Source organism: Cornus florida, unplaced genomic scaffold (assembly GCF_030987335.1).
Source record: "Cornus florida cultivar Cherokee Brave unplaced genomic scaffold, ASM3098733v1 CherokeeBrave_3.0.0_Hap2_Chr11, whole genome shotgun sequence".
NCBI classification, from domain to species: Eukaryota; Viridiplantae; Streptophyta; class Magnoliopsida; order Cornales; family Cornaceae; genus Cornus; species Cornus florida.
This window is the reverse complement of record NW_026775581.1, coordinates 22,682,825-22,705,454: the sequence shown is the minus strand read 5'-3', so window position 1 is coordinate 22,705,454 and position 22,630 is coordinate 22,682,825. Positions and strand designations below refer to the sequence as shown.

The window sequence follows — 22,630 nt, the reverse complement described above, 5'->3', positions numbered from 1 at the left end:
TACCAACGGTCAAGGACAGTAGCCAATCCTTCTCTCGTGTCGCCGCAGAGTCCCCAATGGACGAGTTATATTAACAGTTTGGAAAGTGATGGATTTGGATTTTGAAAATGGGGAGCGACATTCATGACATCACATATCATGGCATGGCATTGTTAATTTGGAATTGGAATTAATGTTGTATTCATTTCCGGCATAGTATGACCCCGCTTACTAGTTCTATTCATTGTTTGGATTCACGGTGTCACAAAAGGTGTGTCTTAGGCACCACCTACTGAGCTTTATGCTCATCCTATTATTTTAACATTTTTCAGGATATGGGAAAGAAGTGGCGGATGACGTTCCACCACATGCCTAATTTGGGTTAGAAGATCATTTTGCTATTTTTGTATCCAAGTCTCACTATTTTTGTAAAACTTAGTATATTGTATTCTGTACAGAGACTTATGGACTCTTGTTATTGTAATTATATTCATAGACTGCAAGTAGATATAATTGGAGTAAAATTCTAGTGTATGAGAATGGAACTATGTATAAAAGCAGTACTCTTTTATTCTGGATGAATGGGTTAATGGTGATGGGCTATTTTGAGGAGGTTGTTGATGTTGTTATTTTGGGAATGTTTTATATTATTTGCATTGTGTGCTGGGACAGGTTAGATAAATTCTGAAGGTCCAAGATAGGCCATTGCATTTTTATACACTTAAGCAGGTTGGCATAGGATCTTTTTTAGTAGAGGTCATGGTGAATTTTTTTTTATATAATTGGTTTCAGTTTAGGGTCATGACATAGTATCATCCAAGGAAGGCCAACGTTGTGGCCAATGCATTGAGTAGGAAGTCACGGGGGACTCTTGCTAGCATTTCCATTCATAGATGGAAGATGTTAGAAGAGCTTGTAAATCTTGGTTTACGGTTATGTAAGGGTGTTTCACTGACTATTTTGTTTAGCCTTGTTGCTCAACTAGCTCTAGTTTTTTTTTTTTTTTTTCAAACTGACTCAACCAGCTCTAGTTAGCAGGGTTATTGAGGCACAGCAAGAGGATGGGAAGATGAAGTCCATCTACGCATGAATTTCAAGTGGTGAGAATGTAGAGGGTTGGACCTTGCATTCAGACAGTGGTCTCAGGTACAGGGAGATGATATTCATTCCTTTGTCTTGCCATGATGTTGTTCTTAGGGATTTTCACCATTCCCGACTTGCCGTTCATTTAGGTGGTACGAAAATGTATCATAATTTGAGACACCAGTTTTGGTGGAAAGGTATGAAGCGAGATGTTTCTCAGTTTGTGGCTAAATGCCTTATTTGTCAAAAAGTGAAAGCAGAGCATTAGAGACCGGCGGGTTTGTTGCAACCACTACCAGTGGCAGGGTGGAAGTGAGAGCACATTACAATGGATTTCGTGACAAGACTTCCGAGATCCCAGGCAGGGAATGACGCCGTTTGGGTCATAGTTGATAGGTTGACTAAGATGGCTCACTTTTTGCCTATGGTAGTGGCAGATGACGCAGAGAGACTTAGTGGATTGTATATGAGGCAGATAGTCAGGCTTCATGGGGTTCCTGTATCCATTGTTTCAGATAGGGATCCTCAGTTCACGTCTCACTTTTGCTAGGGTTTTCAGGAGGCTCTTGACACAGGACTTCATTTCAGTATGGCATTCCATCCTCAGACTGATGGTCAGTCAAAGCGTACCATTCAGATATTGGAGGATATGCTATGGGCTTGCATTTTGGATTTTAGGGGTAGTTGGGGAGACTACTTGCCTTTGGTTGAGTTTGCTTACAACAACAGTTACCAGGTCAGTATTGGCATGGCACCTTTTAAGATGTTGTATGGCAGACCTTACAGATCTCCAGTTTGTTGGATCGAGGTAGGTGATACAGTCGCCTTAGGTCCCGACATTGTCATTGAGACTACAGAGAAAATCAAGTTGGTTTGATAGCGATTGGCTACGGCTCAGAGTAAATAGAAAAGTTATGATGACAGAAGGAGGAGATCCTTATCTGTTGAGGTAGGAGACCGCCTCTTTCTCAAGATTTCTCCACGTAAAAGGCTTATGAGACAGAGTGCTAAGTTGTCTCCTAGGTTCATTGGACCGTTCAAGGTTTTGGACCGCGTTGGTGAGGTTGCTTATCGGCTGGCATTGCCGCCACATTTGGATAGAGTTCACGACATTTTCCACATTTCTATGCTGAAGAAGTACGAGCTGAATCCATCATATGTTCTGAGGTGGACCAATGTTATTGTTAATGAGAATGTGACCTACGAGGAGGGTCTAGTCCAGATTCTTGACTCCAAAAAAGCAAGTCTTACGAAATAAGACCATTCCATTGGTCAAGGTTTTGTGAAGACATCATGGGGTCGAGAAGGTTACTTGGGAGCTCGAGTAGGAGGTTCGCTCTCGATATCCCGGATTGTTCGCGATTTCAGGTATGATTTGATTTCAGGGCCGAAATCCTTTTAAGGAGGGGAGGTTGTAAAGGACTTACAAGCTCAAATCAACTCATCTATCATTTCCTGACTCCCCACCTTTGGTAAGAAGTGCTCACATTTTTTTTTCTTTTTTGGAAAATTGTTTGGGCCCTTCACTTTTCGACGCAAGAATTCAATGCTTAATGAGGCGAGAATCCCGGCTACTCAGTAAAAGGGTTTGTTATTAGCATGTAAGGTCATTTTGTCTAGAATAAAAGCTTTCAAAGCCTATTAGCTCAATTGGGATATAACCATAACAATAATCAACTAAACATGTACCTCATAAATGAATGCTAGTGTGCGCATGTGCAATTGTAGTACTCTAGAATCAATCTTCAAAGCATTCTCACAAACAAGAAGATGTAGACCACAAAAGCAAACATGAAATCAAAGTTTTAAAAAATTTGCTCCTAAATGGCATCTAAAGGCATATAAGGAGTATTGAACTCTCAAGTCATGAAAATTTTCAATTCAATGGAACATAGGCCTCAAAAGATCAAAATCATAGCTAAAATGGATCTCAAATCTCAATCATTCAATTAAAGCTCAAAACTTTAAGTAGAATGCAACAAAGCCATCTTACCCAAAAACTTAAACCGCACATTGTCCTCAATGTGAAATGCGAACTGTTGACCTTAAGGATTTCATCCAATGACAATCTAGGTGTTTTGATGATAACAAACCATTAATGGTGTTTAAGGACTAATGTTTACATTGAGTGTTATATAGATTATTTACATTCAAAGAATGACCTCAATGAAGCACTAAAGATCATTCAAAGTATTCCATTATTCAAGATCACATCAAGGAAAGAAATGGATACAATGAAGACATGAAGTTGCAAGGAACAAAATGCAATGTCCAAAGATAGCTTGGACTTCAATGAGCAAGAAAGTAACTCAAAGGAAGAAAGAAAGCAATACTACCTCAAGCCTAAACGATCATGGACAATGTATGCAGAAAAGGGGTAGATAGGATGGTGAGTGCTTTGGATTCAATGTCAAAGTATTTATGAATCCATTTGAAGCTCATCTCTATAGGATCATGCATATTATCATCATTCACATATTCTTATATCCTTAGTAATAGACTTTGCACTTCATTCATAGATATTGTCATACGAAGTCTTTTCTAAGAAAGGGTTAGTTCAAGCTTACATAAGCTTTGAAAGAACTCGCAACTTGAGCTAGAAATGCTAGGACCATGCACATTAATCATAAGATTTATTTTAGTGTCTAGAAAGAAAAGGAAAAGGCATTTAACTTAATATTTCATCTTTAAAGCCTTTGTTGCCATAATTTAGTAAATGACTCTAGGACATAATGAACTTGATATTTATCATCCTTATATGTCCCTAGACTCTTAGAAATAGGTCTTGAACTAAATTGAACCATTCATCAAAGTCCTAGGTGCTAGAAAGATGGTTATCTCAAAAGAAGCAATTTTCAGCCCAGAAAATTTCCAGACTAGCCTATGCTAAAACTGCTATAACTATTTTTGTAGTTAGAATTTTTAAGTTAGGCTAGGTGCATTAGAAAGCTGACTTCGATCTCTTGAGTTTAGACTCAAATTTCACCTAAAAAGGATTTGAATTGAATGAGATATGAGCATTACCAAATGCATATCTCTGGTCTGCGAAAATTCTGACCAGGTTGCACTAAAACGACCATAACCATTTCTGTGGTTATAATTTTTGAGCAAGGCTAGTGGATTTAGAAAGCTGACTTCAAGGCAATAAATTTAGACTTAAATTTCACCTCATTTGGAGTTTCATGGACTGAGTTATGTCCATTTGAAGTCATGCCATTTTCTGTCAAAATCCAAAACAATGTGTTGCCTCCATGAAAACTAAAGCAAGCACATTTTATCAATTGGAGCCACCTCCCATTTTTATTGGAGCCGCCTCCTAATTATAGGAGCCGCCTCTTTGCACTCTAGTAGCCAAATTGTGTGTCATAGAATGCATTTTGTGAATTGGAGCCGCCTCCCAGTTATTGGAGCCGCCTCCCATTTATTGGAGCCTCCTCCAATTTTTTGTAGAGCCAGCTCTTCTAAATTATTTGAATCTTCAACGGCACTTTTCTGCATTTAAGTCTTCCAACTACTTCTAACAGACATATTAAGCTACGGCTGTCTATATAAGGAAGGCTCATTTTGCTGAAGCAAAAACACCACCATTTTGAGAGACATAATATTACATTTCAATAGAGCTTTTGTTCTCTCATCTTCTTCTCTCTCATTTCACGCTTATTCTATTTTTGAGAGATTCTAGTAAAAGATCAAAAGGCCTTTTGCTCTTGTTTTAATCTTCATAGAGTTTCTGCTCTATTATACTACTTGAGAGAGCATTCAAGAACATTCATTCAAGTGCATCCAAGAGAGCTTTTTGCTCTATCATTATACAGAGCTTTTGTTCTGCATTTTTTCCTCATCATCTCTCATACATTTCATACTTAGAGTTTGAGCTTCACTTGACTTCATATATACTCTATTGTGAGGTTTGATTTGTATCAGTTCTTGAGAGGATTTCTTGTACTACAAATTCTATCTACAAATCTATTGTAAGACTAAGAGGAAGAGTTTCCCTTAACAAAGAAATTGTAAGGGCTGGTGTGGCCTATGTAAAACTAAGAGAGGTGGTCTCTTAGCAAGGATATTGTAAGGGTTGGTGTGACCCAAAGGAAAACTAAGAGAGGTTTTCTCTTAGCAAGGAGTTACTTCTAATCAAGGTTTGCTCTCCACCCGTAAGAAGAAGCTATATTGGATTGGGAAGTCTCAAGAGGGATCTTGAGCCGAGGAGTAGGAGTTTTCCGAACCTCGCAAAAATCGCCGTGTTATAGTTTGCAATTTCTCTTCCCTTATCTCTTTTATAATTGTGCTATAAATTGTTTACGTTCATATCTTGATTTCATATGTTGATTATTGCACAATAGGTTATATTGTTAATTAAAAATTGTATTTCTATAAATTACGAAAATTGGCCATTGACTCTATTCACCCCCCCCCCCCCCCCCTCTAGAGTCAATTCTTGAGTAACAATTGGTATCAGAGCCTAACTCTATTTAAAGGACTTAATCATCTTAGAGTACGATCATGGACAACAATGGTAGTATCACACACTTAAAAGGACAATCCAATGATCAACCTCCTTGTTTTGATGGAAATGATTATATCTATTGGAAAATTAGAATGAAAGCCTTTCTAAAAAGTATTGATATTGATTTATGGAAAGTTATTGAAATTGGTGATCATATCCCAACCAAAGTTATTGAAGGGAATAAAAATCCTAAATCAAAAAGTAAATGGGATGAAAATGATCATAGATTAGTTCAATGTAATGCTTTAGCCACATGTTATCTTTATTGTGCATTAAGCAAAAATGAGTTCAATAAAATTATCTTTTGTAAAACGGCTAAAGAAATTTGGAACTCACTTGAATTAGCATATAGAGGATCAATTCGTGGTAAGGAATCATATATGCCTATGCTTATTGAAAAAGACGTGTCTTCCATCATAAATGAAAATGAATCAAGTAGTGAGATGCATTCTAGTTCTACTAACATTACTAATCATTTGAACTTTCTTAGTAGAACTTACTCTTATTCCTATAGTGAAGAAAATGAAGCAATGCAAAAGAAGAGTATAGACCTCCAAGCTTCTAGCAAAGAAGTAAGTAGCATAAAAAAGGTGGTTAATCTTTGTCTCATGGCCGACAAAGATGAGGTAAATTCTAACCATGATGATTTTGATGTAAATATTTCCTATAATGAGTTAGTGGATGAGCACAATGAATTACTTGATGCATTTAAAGAATTACAAGGTGTGTTAGAAAACATGCTTGTGAAATGTGCTTCCTTTAAAAAGGAAAACCAGGATCTCCTTCAAAGACATGAAAAAGTTCAAATGGAAAATGACTTTTTGAAAAAGGAAAATCATCATCTTGTGCAAAAATTAGAAAAGATTCAAATTAAAAATGAGTCATTGAAAAATGAAATGAAATGTATATTTTCTAAAGAATCTTCATCAATTGATCTTATTCCCGAAAATGAGTCTTTAAAGAAGATAATTCATGATCAAAGTGACATGTTAGCAAAGCTTACCAAAGAAAAAGAGAATTTGAGTACTATACTTAGAAATCAAAGAGATGTCTTTTTCAAAAATGAGATACAATATAATCCTCACACTAAAGATGCATGTTTGTTAAGAATAAAAAGGCCTTTGTATGATCATTTTGTCAAGAGTGGTACCCAAACCTCTAAATGCAATTATTGTAAAAGATTAGGACATATGATTCATGATTGTTTATATAGAAAGAAATTGAGGTCAAAGAAGATTTGGTAACTCATATGGACCCAAGAAACTTTGGGTACCAAAAGAAGAATATGCAACCCTTTCTTATAGGGTTACTTAAGGGCATCATTTAAGGATTATGAAGGAAGCATCACTCTTGGGAACAACTTCAAGGGCAAGGACAAGTGGATTCTCAAGTTGGTGCCTAGAGCACAAAAGAAATATCATGCCAAGAATTTCTCAATCACAAAATGGAAAGGATGCATCACTCTGAGAAACTACCACCAAGCTAATGAAGTTAGTAACATGGGTAACTAATTCCTTTCTCATTAATATGCTTTTATATGAAGAATTCAATCATAAAATTCTAAGCATGATGCTCTTGATATGCTACTTGTTCCTAATAGATATAAAAATGTCTATGTATTGATATTTTGCATAAAAGTAGTTTGTTTTGGCATATGAGTTATGAACATGCTAACATAAAATGATTCTCCATCTTTCAAATGATCTTTAGATTAACTTTGCCAAATCTTTGTGAAAGATTTATTGGAAGATATGCCATAAAATGAAAGCATACATTATCTAATGTAGACCATCAATGCTATTTCATGTGAACCTTATCAAATATATTAAAGTGGCAATGTATAAAAAGTCATCTATATGCTTTTATGATCTTAAATGTTTTATCTATACTTAATTGTGTCACTTCCATGCATATAGAAATGAGGTTGTTCAACTTGAAAAGGTTTAGATGGTCTTGAGAAATGATAAATCATATACGTCCTATCTTGAATACCTAAAGGAACAAATCTCATTGGAAGAGCCATCTCATTAAAAATTAAGAATGAGAACTTATAATGCCTTCCTAAGAGTTGAAGTGTTTACCATCATCCAAGTGATCATTTATTGGAGAACATTCTATATGTGCTTGATAAAGATCTGATTCTCTCTTAAAGTTGTAAACTTTTATCTATGTTTCTTTTCATTCACATCATGACAGTTAACGTGTGTCATCATTGGCAACTAGGCTAGAATATCTCTCCAAGTCTTCAACCTTGAAGAAGGAATTGAATGAATGACTTTGTGCACATGTGACTTTGATTAAAGGAACAAAAATGCTATATGTTTTTACATGAAATGATTTTTATCAAATGCATTTTTAAGTGACTTTAAATTCAAAGGTCTCTAAAAATAAACCACACGGATTTAAATTGCACTACATGTTTAAAATGAACTCTAGCTTATGTGTTTAAAAATAAGCTCCTAGAGCTCCTTTCAAAAGGCTTTGTGGTTTTCTAAAGAATGATGGCTTTTGAAACAAACTAATATCTTCATATATTATAGCTTTCAAAACCATTGCTGAAAATATGTTGATTGCACTTAAATTTTATCATTGAATCAACATTCATGATTTACGCAAAGATGTTTACCACTAGCATGCAAAATGATTTAACTTAGCATGTTGAGTAAACATGAATTCTTCTAAGGATTAAAACTCCTTAAGTATTATAAAAATAAAATTCATATATCTATTTGACAATTTAGTCTTGGGAATAAGTTATTCAAATAACAATTTATTCTAGCTTAGATGACTAATGTGATAATTCAAGTGTAATATGCATTTCTAAAAATCCTATTCAGCATTCAAGGACAAAGCATATAGAAATTAGATACCATTTTCTTAGGGATCATGTTTCTAAGGGCAACATTGATCTTATATTTGTAAATACTGGAAAACAAATTGGCTGACATCTTCACAAAACCACTCCAAGAGGAAAGATTTTGTTTGCTTAGAAGGGAAATTAGAATGATCACAGAGCAGAATGTCATGCAGTGAAGTAGCAGTAGCAGAGCCGGCTCTAATCTAATTAAGAGCCGTCTCTACAGAGAATAAGAGCCGGATTAACTCATTCAAGAGCCGCCTCTCCAACCTGCATCCAAGAAAATCACAATTTCATGCTCTCGGCATCTCTAGAGCCGGATCAACAAATTTCATGAGCCGGCTCCCCAAAACCTGCATCCAATTTCTTTGTCTCGGGATCTCTCAAAGACTCAAAAGAGCCGGCTCCAAAAACATCAAGAGCCGGCTCCAAAAATCAAGAGCCGGCTCCAATTCCACATGAGCCGGCTCCAATCCATTGTCCCTCATTTTAATACCTCGGCAGTAGGCTTTTTTTTTAAATAAACCATCTTCATTCCAGAGAGCATTTTGGCTAAGCAACATTTCATCTTTCTTGGGCATCTTCACAAGTAAGTTTCTTTCATCAAATTTCCTTTAAAGTTCTTGTGTTTTAGCTTTTTAGATGAACCTTCAGTGATTAATTTTTGAAATTCATCACTTTTAATCCATCATTCACTAAACCTTGGTACACACTGTAGCTTTTCTCTCTCACATGTAAAAGACTCATTCTAATGAGAATTGCTTAATCTATGGTTTCAATTACCTTTTGAAAATTCCAAATTTCTAGTATTTATGCAGAAACTACCATGTGTCTTTTGTTTAATCTATTAATTCATTATATATAGATCAAATTTTAGAGACATATTGCATAAAGTTTATTATCAAACCCCATCTGTTTTGAATTTATCTTTGAATAAGTTATAAACATGTGTTGTTTATGGTTCATTTGGGCAGTGTGTTGCAAGGTTCTATTGAATTTATATGCTTTTGTGATTCTAATTGCGTATCTACATTTTACTGGTATCACTTCTTGCATATATGAAATGAGGTTTTTCAGACTTAAAAATGTTTATATGGACTTGAGATAATGAGAAATCAAATAAGTCCTCTGTTAAGATCCTCAAGGATAAAATCTTCTTTGAAGAGCCATTTCATGAGAAGTAAGAATAGGAATTTATAATGCATTCCTTAAAATTGTTGAAGTTTTCATCACTTTAATCAATCATTGGTGAATATTCTATAATGGCTTGCTAGAGAAACCAATTTTTTTGTTATGTTTTTTACTTTGCTCTTATACTATGAAAATCTACATCATAGTAGGTATTATGGGTCATTCTTGATAACAATTGGCATAATTATGATTATCCTTAGGCATAATTATTTATATGAAGATTTTCATAAAAAGTGGCTTATTTTGGATTATGTGATTTGAATTTGCTAGCATGATTCAACTCTTTATCTTATCACGTTATGTCATTGCTTCATTGTTCCATTAGTTAGACAATCATTGAATAATATATGATGGGAGCATGTTCATAGTGGGAGATTATCAATAATCTCTTATGTATAAACATTACATGTTATATTAAGCTTAAAGGACTTATCTTGTTTTTTGTTAAACATGTCTTAAAATGACTTACTGGTCATTATATTCATTCCTATGAACTTTCATGATTTTGATGATATTTCCCTCTTTCTTGAGGATATCAAATGTGAAGAAATATATTAGGGTAGAAGTAGTCTTGAGTTCTAAAATTTGCCTCTAAAAGGTTGTTTGCCTTTAGGCTTATTCTAGTTTATGCTTCATTTTTGTTTCACGTTTGATTATATATACTTTTGTATATGACCTGAACCTTAAATGATGATTCGAACTCATGTAGTTAATGAAATTGGCCTCTTATGATATAATTGCTTATATGTTTCATCCTAAAACATATTATAGTAACAACTACTATTGCCAATTCTTGATTATCATTACGTTACCATGTCAATTCTCTATGCTAAATGATCAATACTAAAAGAAGATGTCTTGAACTCCCACCTTTTTGAGATGCCAAAGGGGGAGAGAAATGTGATGTGTTAAATGATCTAAAATGATTTATGATATATCAAGCATGCCATTTTATAACATTATGTTCAATGAATGCACTTTGATAGGGGGAGCATTTTTCAAATGCCACTCCATTTGCTTATGAACACATCAATGTTTTGTCATCATCAAAAAGGGGGAGATTGTTGACCTTAAGGATTTCATCCAATGACAATCTAGGTGTTTTGATGATAACAAACCATTAATGGTCTTTAAGGACTAATGTTTACATTGAGTGTTATATAGATTATTCACATTCAAAGAATGACCTCAATGAAGCACTAAAGATCATTCAAAGTATTCCATTATTCAAGATCACATCAAGGAAAGAAATGGATACAATGAAGACATGAAGTTGCAAGGAACAAAATGCAATGTCCAAAGATAGCTTGGACTTCAATGAGCAAGAAAGTGACTTAAAAGAAGAAAGAAAGCAATACTACCTCAAGCCTAAACGATCGTGGACAATGTATGAAGAAAAGGGGTAGATAGGATGGTGAGTGTTTTGGATTCAATGTCAAAGTATTTATGAATCCATTTGAAGCTCATCTCTATAGGATCATGCATATTATCATCATTCACATATTCTTATATCCTTAGTAATAGACTTTGCACTTCATTCATAGATATTGTCATACGAAATCTTTTCTAAAAAAGGATTAGTTCAAGCTTACATAAGCTTTGAAAGAACTCGCAACTTGAGCTAGAAATGCTAGGACCATGCACATTAATCATAAGATTTATTTTGGTGTCTAGAAAGAAAAGGAAAAGACATTGAACTTAATATTTCATCTTTAAAGCCTTTGTTGCCATAATTTAGTAAATGACTCTAGGACACAATGAACTTGATATTTATCATCCTTATATGTCCCTAGACTCTTAGAAATAGGTCTTGAACTAAATTGAACCATTCATCAAAGTCCTAGGTGCTAGAAAGATGGTTATCTCAAAAGAAGCAATTTTCAGCCCAGAAAATTTCTAGACCAGCCTATGCTAAAACTGCTATAACTATTTTTGTAGTTGGAATTTTTAAGTAAGGCTAGGTGCATTAGAAAGCTGACTTCGATCTCTTGAGTTTAGACTCAAATTTCACCTAAAAAGGATTTGAATTGAATGAGATATGAGCATTACCAAATGCATATCTCTAGTCTGCGAAAATTCTGACCAGGTTGCACTAAAATGACCATAACCATTTCTGTGGTTATAATTTTTGAGCAAGGCCAGTGGATTTAGAAAGCTGACTTCAACGCAATAAATTTAGACTTAAATTTCACCTCATTTGGAGTTTCATGGACTGAGTTATGTCCATTTGAAGTCATGCCATTTTCTGTCAAAATCCAAAACAATGTGTTGCATCCATGAAAACTAAAGCAAGCACATTTTATCAATTGGAGCCGCCTCCCATTTTTATTGGAGCCGCCTCTTTGCACTCCAGTAGCCAAATTGTGTGTCGTAGAATGCATTTTGTGAATTGGAGCCGCCTCCCAATTATTTGAGCCGCCTCCCATTTATTGGAGCCTCCTCCAATTTTTTGTAGAGCCGGCTCTTCTAAATTATTTGAATCTTCAACGGCACTTATCTGCATTTAAGTCTTCCAACTACTTCTAACAGACATATTAAGCTACGGCTGTCTATATAAGGAAGGCTCATTTTGCTGAAGCAAAAACACCACCATTTTGAGGGACATAATATTACATTTCAAGAGAGCTTTTGTTCTCTCATCTTCTTCTCTCTCATTTCACACTTATTCTATTTTTGAGAGATTCTAGTAAAAGATCAAAAGGCCTTTTGCTCTTGTTTTAATCTTCATAGAGTTTCTGCTCTATTATACTACTTAAGAGAGCATTCAAGAACATTCATTCAAGTGCATCCAAGAGAGCTTTTTGCTCTATCATTATACAGAGCTTTTGTTCTACATTTTTTCCTCATCATCTCTCATACATTTCATACTTAGAGTTTGAGCTTCACTTGACTTCATATATACTCTATTATGAGGTTTGATTTTTATCAGTTCTTGAGAGGATTTCTTGTACTACAAATTCTATCTACAAATCTGTTGTAAGACTAAGAGGAAGAGTTTCCCTTAGCAAAGAAATTGTAAGGGCTGGTGTGGCCTATGTAAAACTAAGAGAGGTGGTCTCTTAGCAAGGATATTGTAAGGGTTGGTGTGACCCAAAGGAAGACTAAGAGAGGTTTTCTCTTAGCAAGGAGTTACTTCTAATCAAGGTTTGCTCTCCACCCGTAAGGAGAAGCTATATTGGATTGGGAAGTCTCAAGAGGGATCTTGAGCCGAGGAGTAGGAGTTTTCCGAACCTCGCAAAAATCGCCGTGTTATAGTTTGCAATTTCTCTTCCCTTATCTCTTTTATAATTGTGCTATAAATTGTTTACGTTCATATCTTGATTTCATATGTTGATTATTGCACAATAGGTTATATTGTTAATTAGAAATTGTATTTCTATAAATTACGAAAATTGGCCATTGACTCTATTCACCCCCCCTCTAGAGTCAATTCTTGAGTAACACGAACAATGAAAAAGATGGAAAGAGTATACCATGGTGGCAAAAGCCTATGAAGCTCGGCAATTATCCAATTTGAAAGACAACTCCCCCAAACTTGGATTCAAAACCTATTTGAACAACCATACTAACAAACTCACATCAAATATCAAATGGGATAAAGATAAACAAACAATGCACTCTAAGGCAATATAAAACAAAATGATAGATAAATATGAGATCAAACCATAGATAAAACATGAAAATATGCATGACTACACATAAGGGCACAATGGTGAAAATATTTTTTTATATTTTTCTTTTTATGAAAGCATGTAAAGAAACATAATACAAGATGCAAAAGAGAAAAGAAAAATAAAGAAACAAAAATGCAAGAACAAAGTGCAAGATGCAAAAGATAAAAGACAAAGAAAGAAGTAAAATGCAAATAAAAATGCAAGTAAAATAAAATGAAAAATACAAGTAAAAACACTTTTTTTTTAGCACTATGCACAGGTGTGATCGATTACAGAAAGTTGCGATCAATCGTACTCAGGTACGAACGACCATACCTGAGATCTTTTTCAAGGCCAAATCTGTTTGTGCAAGCACGATCGATCGTACACAAGCAAAAATTTTCTGTGTGTAGGTGCGATTGATTGCACCTGCTATACGATCTATCATAAATTTCTACGATCGATCGTACTGTGTGCAGGTGCGATTGATTGCACCTGCTATACGATCTATCATAAATTTCTACGATCGATCGTACCTGCCTAGGCACTAATTGCTGAAAATTTAAAAAATTTCAGAATTTTTCAAAGGCAAAATTTTGTAAAGGCACTAAATGCCTGAAATTTTTCAATGGAGCACAATAGAACTATTTAGACGACGCAAGAATGAAAAATAAAAAGAAATGAGGGAGAAATAGAGTTGGAAAACTCTATAAAACTAGTGTTTAACATCTCTAGCAAGATGTGGGGGTGGCTCACTAGTCAAAACTATCAAAAACTAGATAGAAAACATCCTCATTTATCCTCTTGTCAATTTTTCCCATTGAATCCTCTCTCACAACAATGAACTCATCTCCGTAAGGAATAACTTGAACATATATAGAAGATGCGATTTATTTCCTTTCATCCACAGTCTTGAAAATAAAACAAATAATGGGCGGCCTTGCATCTTTGTTGCACTCTTGAAGTAAATTCAAAGAATTACTTCCTTTGTTAATTGGTAAGGCAATGTCTTTCAAAGACTCAATTGAATTATTAGGAAACACACTCTCTTTATCCTTTTTCTCTTCCTCTACATGAATCACCGTCTCTTCACTCTATTAGGTGGCCTCAATGACTTTATGATCCAAATTACAAGGAATGTCCTCATAAATCATGTTGTGCTCTATTAGATTGGCCATTGGCGGACTTGCCACTTCCTCCTCTATACAAGATAGAGTACTTGCCATTTACTCACTTGCCTCATCCTCCTCTATACGAGATAGCTCATTTGTTATTTGTTCAACTTGAACTTCTAGCTTAGCTATGGCTTGAGAATGCAAAGGAAGAATTTGTGTGTGTGCATTAAATGCATCAAGTAGAGCTAACACTTTATCTTTAAATCCGTGTGAGTACCTAGAAGGTGATGTAGTTGGTTCATCATAGAATGGTGGGGGAAGGTAGTAGTCATAAGAAGGATCATAAGAATGATCAAGTTCATAGTGAGACGATGATGCTTGTAGTGCATTGGACTTAATTTCATATGGATTATAATATGATTGAGGGTCATAAGGAGAAGGGGTGTAATGGTCCCCAAAACATGGATCTATAAATTCCTCCATTCACACTCAAAATCCCAATGCAAGAAAATATTGACCTCGACAAGGACCAGTGCATATAACAATTAAGTAAATGGCCTCAACAAGGACCGATGCTTGGACAAAAATATAACAATGTAATTAGCCTCAACAAGGGATATCTCTCAAGCATATAGCAATGAACAATTAAGCTATAAGAGTTTCAAGAATTGCTCACAAAGGTCCCAAGCAACAACGTCAAGATCCAATGCTTGCTTTCCCAGTAGTCAAGTACCTAATTGAACATAGAAGAGAAAATAAGAAAGAAATAAAAATAAAAATAAAGAAATAAAAATAATAAGCAATCAAATAAACACTATTGTCTAGTTTAATTCCAACAAAACCGTTAATCCCCGGCAACGGCACCAAAAATATGATGCGACCCGAGCGTGTACACAAAATAATGTACTTTTGAATATCTAGAGAATGTCAAAATGGGCATGACCTTTTAAAATTTATAAAATCCACTTAACACTAATACAATGAAGTATAATGAGAATGGATCATCCCAAGAGATTGAACACGTGCTAGAATCAAATTGAACTTTAGTGCTAATGAGATTGTAAAGAGAGTTGGTTTGGTTTGATTAAACTACAATTAAACTAAAAACATGCAATGTAAATTCAACTAAAATGAGTAGAGTGTAAGAGATAGGAGAGGAGTCTTAGGGCATATGAATCACCGCTAAGCTCATTAACTAAACCACATGCCTTCAACTAATTGGGGACAAATCACGTTGTAACAAAATATAACTACTAATTGCAATAATGTGCATCGATATCAAATTCAAGTATGAATTGTCTACCTAACTACAAGCATGAATTAAGGTGTAGTGCAATTTATTAAGCATAAGCATAAACCATCTAATTAATCAACAATTATAGCACACATCAATCTAGAGAGTAATGCAATTTGCAACAATAAGTATGAATTATCAAATTCAAGCATGGATTGTCTACCTAACTAGAATTAAAATGCAATTAAACTACAATTAAGCTAAGACAATAAAACTAAAGGTGTAGTGCAAGCCATCAAGCATAAGTATAATCCATTAAATTAATCAACAAATGCATCTAATGAAATCCATGTGAAGAGCACTGAAAAGTGCGTATTTAAACCCCTTAACCTTAGGCATTCTAGTACCTTTATCTATCTTACTTTGTCGTTTTAGATTGATTTCGTATTATTTCCTTTTTCAGGCACTTATCCCAAAAATAAGCTAACTAAGCCAAATAAGAGCTTAATTGAAGCAATTCTGGGATTAATCAAAGAAAGGAGCAAAGTGGAGAAAGAAGCAAGCAAATAAAGCCAAAGGTGGCAAGCAGCAAAGTTCTATCGATCCAAGTTCAAGGTTCGATCGATCGAACAATGATCGATCTCAGCACTTCAAGATAGATCCAAGCCTTGACCCAAAAGCATAAAGTTCCAAAAGTTCGATCGATCCAACACCATCCTTTGATCGATCAAACACTTTTATCCTTATTCAAATAATTGATCTTATCCACAGCTGTACCACCCATTAACCACTTTTATCCTTTTCCCATAAATATCTCCCATAAATATCTCGAATTTGTCTTTTTCCAAAAAGCTCATCCAGTTGGATCGATCCAGCCTAAGTTCAATTGATCTCACTTACCTTCGATCGATCTCACTTACCTTTGATCGATCCAAGTTCGAGGTTCGATCGATTGAACTTCCTCCAGTGCGAAAAAGTTAAAATTCCATCTCATTGAAAGTTGTCCTTTATCCAATCATTAGGGAATATTGTGTGCACGACCCCAGCTCATTTTTGGTGTCATTTTGACTTACCTATATAAGGATAAGAATTGCTTTTTCAAGGGGGAGCCAATTTAATTTTTCATATCATCTTTTGGAGAGGAAGCTTAGAGGAGGAGGAGGCTAGAGACACCATTGGAGACTCTTCATCAACAAAGAGCAGATTTAAACCATGGAATTAGCCCTTGAGGGTTGGAACATCATCACCATGAGTGGCTAGACATCTTCTTGGGGCTAGAGTTAGCCCCAAGCATGCTTTCTATATCTTAATCTTGTGTATTATTGAGGGATTATTGTTGTAATTAATGTTTTGACACTTTTATACATATACATCTTGTTTATTCAATGATTTATGTGATTTAATGCTTCTAATCAATCATTTCATTCTATCCATATGTCTATGTATGCTAGAATAGATGTTCATGTGTTTACCTCTATTTCTTGTGTAATTGATGCATGTCTATGTGTATTAATGCTATGGATTTAGGGATTGTCAAAACATTGTGCTTAAAAGAATGCTCTTGTGATTTTCTAGATGGTCCATGCTCACTTATTGATGGATTATATCTCTCCCTTAGCTTAGTTAGTTTAATTTCATGCCACTAGTTTAATTGTAGTGTAGTGATAGCATAATTGTTAGATGAGAGGACAATCCATGCCAGTTGTTTGATGTTCCATACTTTTGAATGCAAGTAGCATATGTCTCTAACGTTGTGGTGTGTTTGGCTTGTGAACTTAATGAAAGGATTAATGACTTACTAGATATGTTGTGCTTCTCACATGCTATTTAGACAATATATACTTAATATATTGTGCTTTTCACATGTTGATTAGACAATGTATGCTTAAATTGGTCACCCTTGCTAATTGAATCAACCAAGCACATACACACAAATTTTGCAGCACACTTTACCCTCATTAGTCATGATCGACGGATCGATTACAATTATAAATCAACCCATTTTGCAATAGCACAAATCATTGTAAAATAGGGCTATTGGTCGAGTAAGTCGAACCACTGGGATTGCTAGTTTATGGCAACTAAGGTGTCTAAAATCACTTTTAGAATGATGAAGGTGTATAGAGTTTGATTGGATTAATGCAAGGAATTTAAGAGGAATAAATATAGAAAGAGAGGTCTATGGAAGTAAATTCACCATCAACTATGTAAACATGCTTGCTTGCAAATAACTTGGGGAACAAAATATACATGTAACCATAATATATAGAAATGCAAGACAACTACAATATCTTCAAGAAGTTCACACATTCAAGAATTAAGTATAATCCATCAAAGGTTGGTATAATTCATTTATCTAAACTAAGGTATAACATTAAATATCCTTCCGAAGCTATAAACCATTAAAGTCCTCAATTTGTGTGATAAGTGCACATGAAGTCAAAAGTTAAGAATAATCCATCAAAAGGGAGACCCTAAGCTATGGACTATCAAATCTTCTATACAATATGCCATTAAAACCATTTCATATTCTCATCTCCATTCTTACTAAGGAGATGTAAGCCCTATAATCATGAAAACATACAATCTAAGACAAGATAATACATTTAACACAATCATTTATTGAATTGAAGAACATTTACAACATGTGTAAGTCTCTAGAATATGAAAAGATTACATAAACACTTCATTCCCTAAATCAAAACAAGATTATAGCATGCTTACAAAAGAATGGCTTCATCACCTCTCTAGGATAGGGAGTTAGTTGCTTATGGATGCAAGAGAAGAAGGAGAAGAGATGAAAACCCCCTCCATTCTCGTGCTTAGAGGACACCCACAAGCCAAGAACTCAAGAACACTCTTTTATCTCTCTAGAACCTTAAAAAAAATGAGAGATATCCATATACATGGTCTCCCCCCTTTTATCTTGACAAAATCCTTTTGTTAACCACACAATCCCGAGCTCCAACTCCCTAGAAGCCATCATGACCACACAAAATGCATAGGGGACAAAATGCAGCCCAAAAACAAGGGTAGGTGGTCTACTACCTGCAAATCGGCGGGAGCCTGCGGTGCACTGGCTGACGCCCACGGGCGCACGAGCTCGCTACCCATTTTGGCCGGCGCCCGCAGGTTTTTCGCGGGCGCCCGCAGATGTTCCTCAACTCTGTGCACCTTTGGTAAAAAGGCCATAACTCCCTGCTCCGAACTCCAAATGATAAACTGTTTGATGATTTGGAATGCTAATTCAATGCTCTAAGTATTCTATGTTTTAATAGAAGTCCAATTCTCAAGTTTGTTAGGTCAAAACTGACAAGCAAAGTCAAACTCCACTGCTGCCAAGCTGTAAACTTCAACATTGCACACTTTGATATTCAAGAACTCATCAAAACATCATTTTTATTCCTTTTTGGGAAACAAATCTGAAAATATTAAAAAAACCATGCAAATGAAGATAATCTATATAAAATAATCAAATAATGGACTTAACTAACGCAAATAAGAGCGCTTCAATATGCAATATTCGGCACTTATCACACCCCCAAAGTTACATTTTACTAGTCCCTTAGCAAAACTAGAATGAAAATACTTAATGAAATGACAACAAATCTCCTCTTTCGTGAGAGCGACGGTTGCATTTAGTATGTGCAACAAGCCTTTTAAACCCCTAGACGTCCCTAGAGGACGAGTGAAGTCTCATGAGGGTTTAACAGGAATGTTACCCACAAACATCAAACATAGTGCATGAAGATGCACAAAGCTCATTTGCAAACTAGGAACATAGAGAACATTGGAGATGGAATCATTATGAAGACTACCTCGTGTATATGAAGCATTGATAGAATAAAATTGCTAATCATCTTTCAACTCTCAAAAATTAACATCATAGTCTATATAAATACTTCAATTGTCATATCTATAATAGAAATCATCTCTAGCTTCATTTAAAGTGAACCGGATTCCCAATATGCAGCTTTTACCCTCTTGTTCCAATTTCAAGAACACAAGTTTTCAATTCATTAAATTTCCTTTTAAATGAGGTCTCTGAGGCATGATTTTATTCAAAACACAACTTTTGTTGCTTTATTTTTTATTTTTTATTTTAAATACATATTATGGTCGTGCAATGCCTAAGTCCCTTAAGCTTTCTAACCAATCCATGTAGCAAGTGTTAGGCCAGCAACTCCCAAACCGGATGGCTTTAGGGTGCTAAGTGTAAAGACACTCGTAGGGCTTAATAACTCGAGTCAGCAAGGCTACGAACTCCAATGAACCATATTTATTTATTTTTATTTTGTGAATGACCGTGCAATGCCTAAGTCCCTTAAGCTTTCTAACTAACCCATGTAGCAAGTGTTAGGCCAGCAACTCCCAAACCAGATGGCTTTAGGGTGCTAAGTGCAAAGACACTCCTAAGGCTTAATAACTCGAGTTAGCAAGGCTACGAACTTAAACTAGTTATTATCATTATTCAACTTCATTTTTTTTTTTTTTTAATTTCAACATGCCAAAGGTATCCATTCATTAGGGTCATCAATTCAAATCAACTGAGTCATGGTCAAGGTACATCGGGTTGCATACCTCACAATTAAGTTTTTGGTGTGCATATGTGAAGTGTGAAGCATAGAAGAGAATGATACTCAAAGATAATCTAATTGAAGTATTTATACAAACCATTTTGAATCCACATGTTCATTTCAGATTTTCTTCATTTCAACACTATCATTTACATCTATACACAAAGTATTCAACACATGCTTCAATCTCCAACAAATTCCAAAATTCGAAAATCATTGCTCCCATTTTTTTAAAAATTTTCAATTTTATACAAATCTATTTGAACAAAATAGCAAATGCAAACACTCTACAATACACAATACCTCCAAACTTGAATGACACATTGTCCTCAATGTGTGAAGACAACAATGTATAAATAAAGAGCATAAGGGGTAAAAGGAACAATAATACCAAGTGAGTGAGGCAACTCTGACATTGGAGCCGCATGCAATCCCATGATGAGATGCCAAAATGATCTTCCCCCAAACTTGGACATGAAGACCTGTCAAAACACAACTAATATATATATGTAAAAACATAGGTCTCTTAAGAAAATCTAAAACAGAATTAATAACACAAAGATGAATTTTATTGAAAGATAAAAATCCACATAAAACACAAATCCGCACACAACAAAATCAGCAACAAGTTAATGCCAAAAGTGGTGCCATTTAGAAAGATGAAGTTGTCTTGGGCAATTCGTCGAACAACTGGTGTGCACGACAAAAAAGGAAGAGGGCCAAAGGTTGATTAGAGATGAGAAAACCCGAAAATTTTGGCCCTGCAAATGCAATTTACAACTCCTAAACAATTACAAATCTTCCACACATATAATCCCGTCCTCCATTGATCAAATATTTAGAGAAAAAGAAGGAAATAAGAAAACTTATCAACAATGGAGGAACCAATAGCCCTTTGTGCCTGATGATGGAGTGGTATGGAAGATGGAAGAAGTAAAAATGATGGAGAGAAGGGTTGGTAATGAAAATAAAGTAGGAAGGAGAAAATGAGGGGGAAAAAGAGTAATGGAGAGGTTGGGGCGAACGTTGAAAGAGATGGAGAGGGATGGAATGTTTTAAAATGGGTTTGATATGCTTATTTTAAAATGAACAGCGACAGTGACGAGTGCCCGCGGTCGCTAGGTGGGCGCCCGCAGGTATGCATGAGCCTATTGCCCGGAACGGCGGGCGCCCGTCCGCGGAACTGACGAGCCCACTGCTTGATTTGGCGGGTGCCCGCGAGATTCTGGCGGGCGCCCGCAGGCCTATGTAAAAGCTGCCTTTTGTAGTAAATTTTTGGCCTATAAAGGCCAAGCTGGGATTGAAGGCGTCTCTAATATGAAAATTAAGCTCTAATGGACCCTAAACACCGTAGAGAAGCTGTGGAACGGGATTTGGATCTCAAATGCAAAAGTGATAGTTTAGAAGCCGAATGTCTCGTGATTTTTGGATTATACGAGAAGTTGCCATAATGACCCTGAAGAATTCCGCAAATGGTACTGAGACCTTAAAATGACTAAGAAAATTGAATGTGATTTTTGGAATGCGATTTGGGACAATTCCAGAAGAGGTCACATTTTGGTTAAACTTAGCTAATTTCTGGAAAATTATTGGCTAAAGCAACTTTGGGAGAGGGAGGCTTTGGAATTGAAAGAATTGCTTCCCAAGAGTGCTAAATTTAATGTTGATAGCTAGACGAATCTCAAAGTAGGGTTTACCCTACACCAAGTCTCTCTAGAAAGTTATACTTCCCCAAATAAGAAAGTTCTTTTAAAAACAGAGGAAAAAGAGCTTGAAGAAAAAAATTGAAAAGGGGTAAAGGAAAGACCTCAACCCACTCTTATTCCTCAATGAAGAACTTTGGATTATTTAGGGGCTGTTTTAGATTATGGGAAGGTGGATAAAGTGAGGGCACACCTAGCAAAGGTTTGTGAAAGATCATATTTAGCACGGGAATGCCCGGAAAATTGTCTTTCAAACTTTTAACATCCTCCTCACACTTATCCGGTGGTTCGGGCTCAACAGTTTGAGATAACTTAAGTGAGGGAATGGGAAGAGATGCAAGCTCCCAAGAAAGAGATACATTTGATGTTGCCCAAGGAAGAGGGTGAATGGGTGAAGGAATATCAAGTAAAGAATTTACCTCCCAAATGGAATTGTCAACATCAAAATCCTCACAATTGAAATGAGCCAAGCAAGTTTTTAAAGAATCCTCCATTAAAGGAGGTGTATCAAGCAAAGGATTATTTAGGGGTTGATTTGGATTTTCAAGGGAGACAATCTTTTCATCATTAATTTCCTCATTTTGAACCACAAATTCTTCAATTTTTTGCGTGGCAACAATTTGATCTTTAACCACTATTTCTTCATTTTCACATATAGTAACCATTTGATCATTCTCATGATGAAAGTTACTAGGAGTAATCTCATCATTCATAGAATTTTCTTTTGGATT

The 22,630-nt window shown here is 35.4% G+C and overlaps 1 protein-coding gene across 1 annotated transcript in view; it reads left to right on the top strand.

Annotated features, from left to right (window-relative positions):
- The first annotated feature begins 2,355 nt into the window (after positions 1-2,355).
- The window catches only part of LOC132280878 (probable protein phosphatase 2C 55), a 46,445-nt gene continuing 26,170 nt past the window's right edge, over positions 2,356-22,630 (top strand). Inside the window, exon 1 of the mRNA XM_059782636.1 lies at positions 2,356-2,430. Coding sequence (XP_059638619.1) covers positions 2,356-2,430 — 75 coding nt within the window. The remainder of the gene's footprint in view (positions 2,431-22,630) is intronic.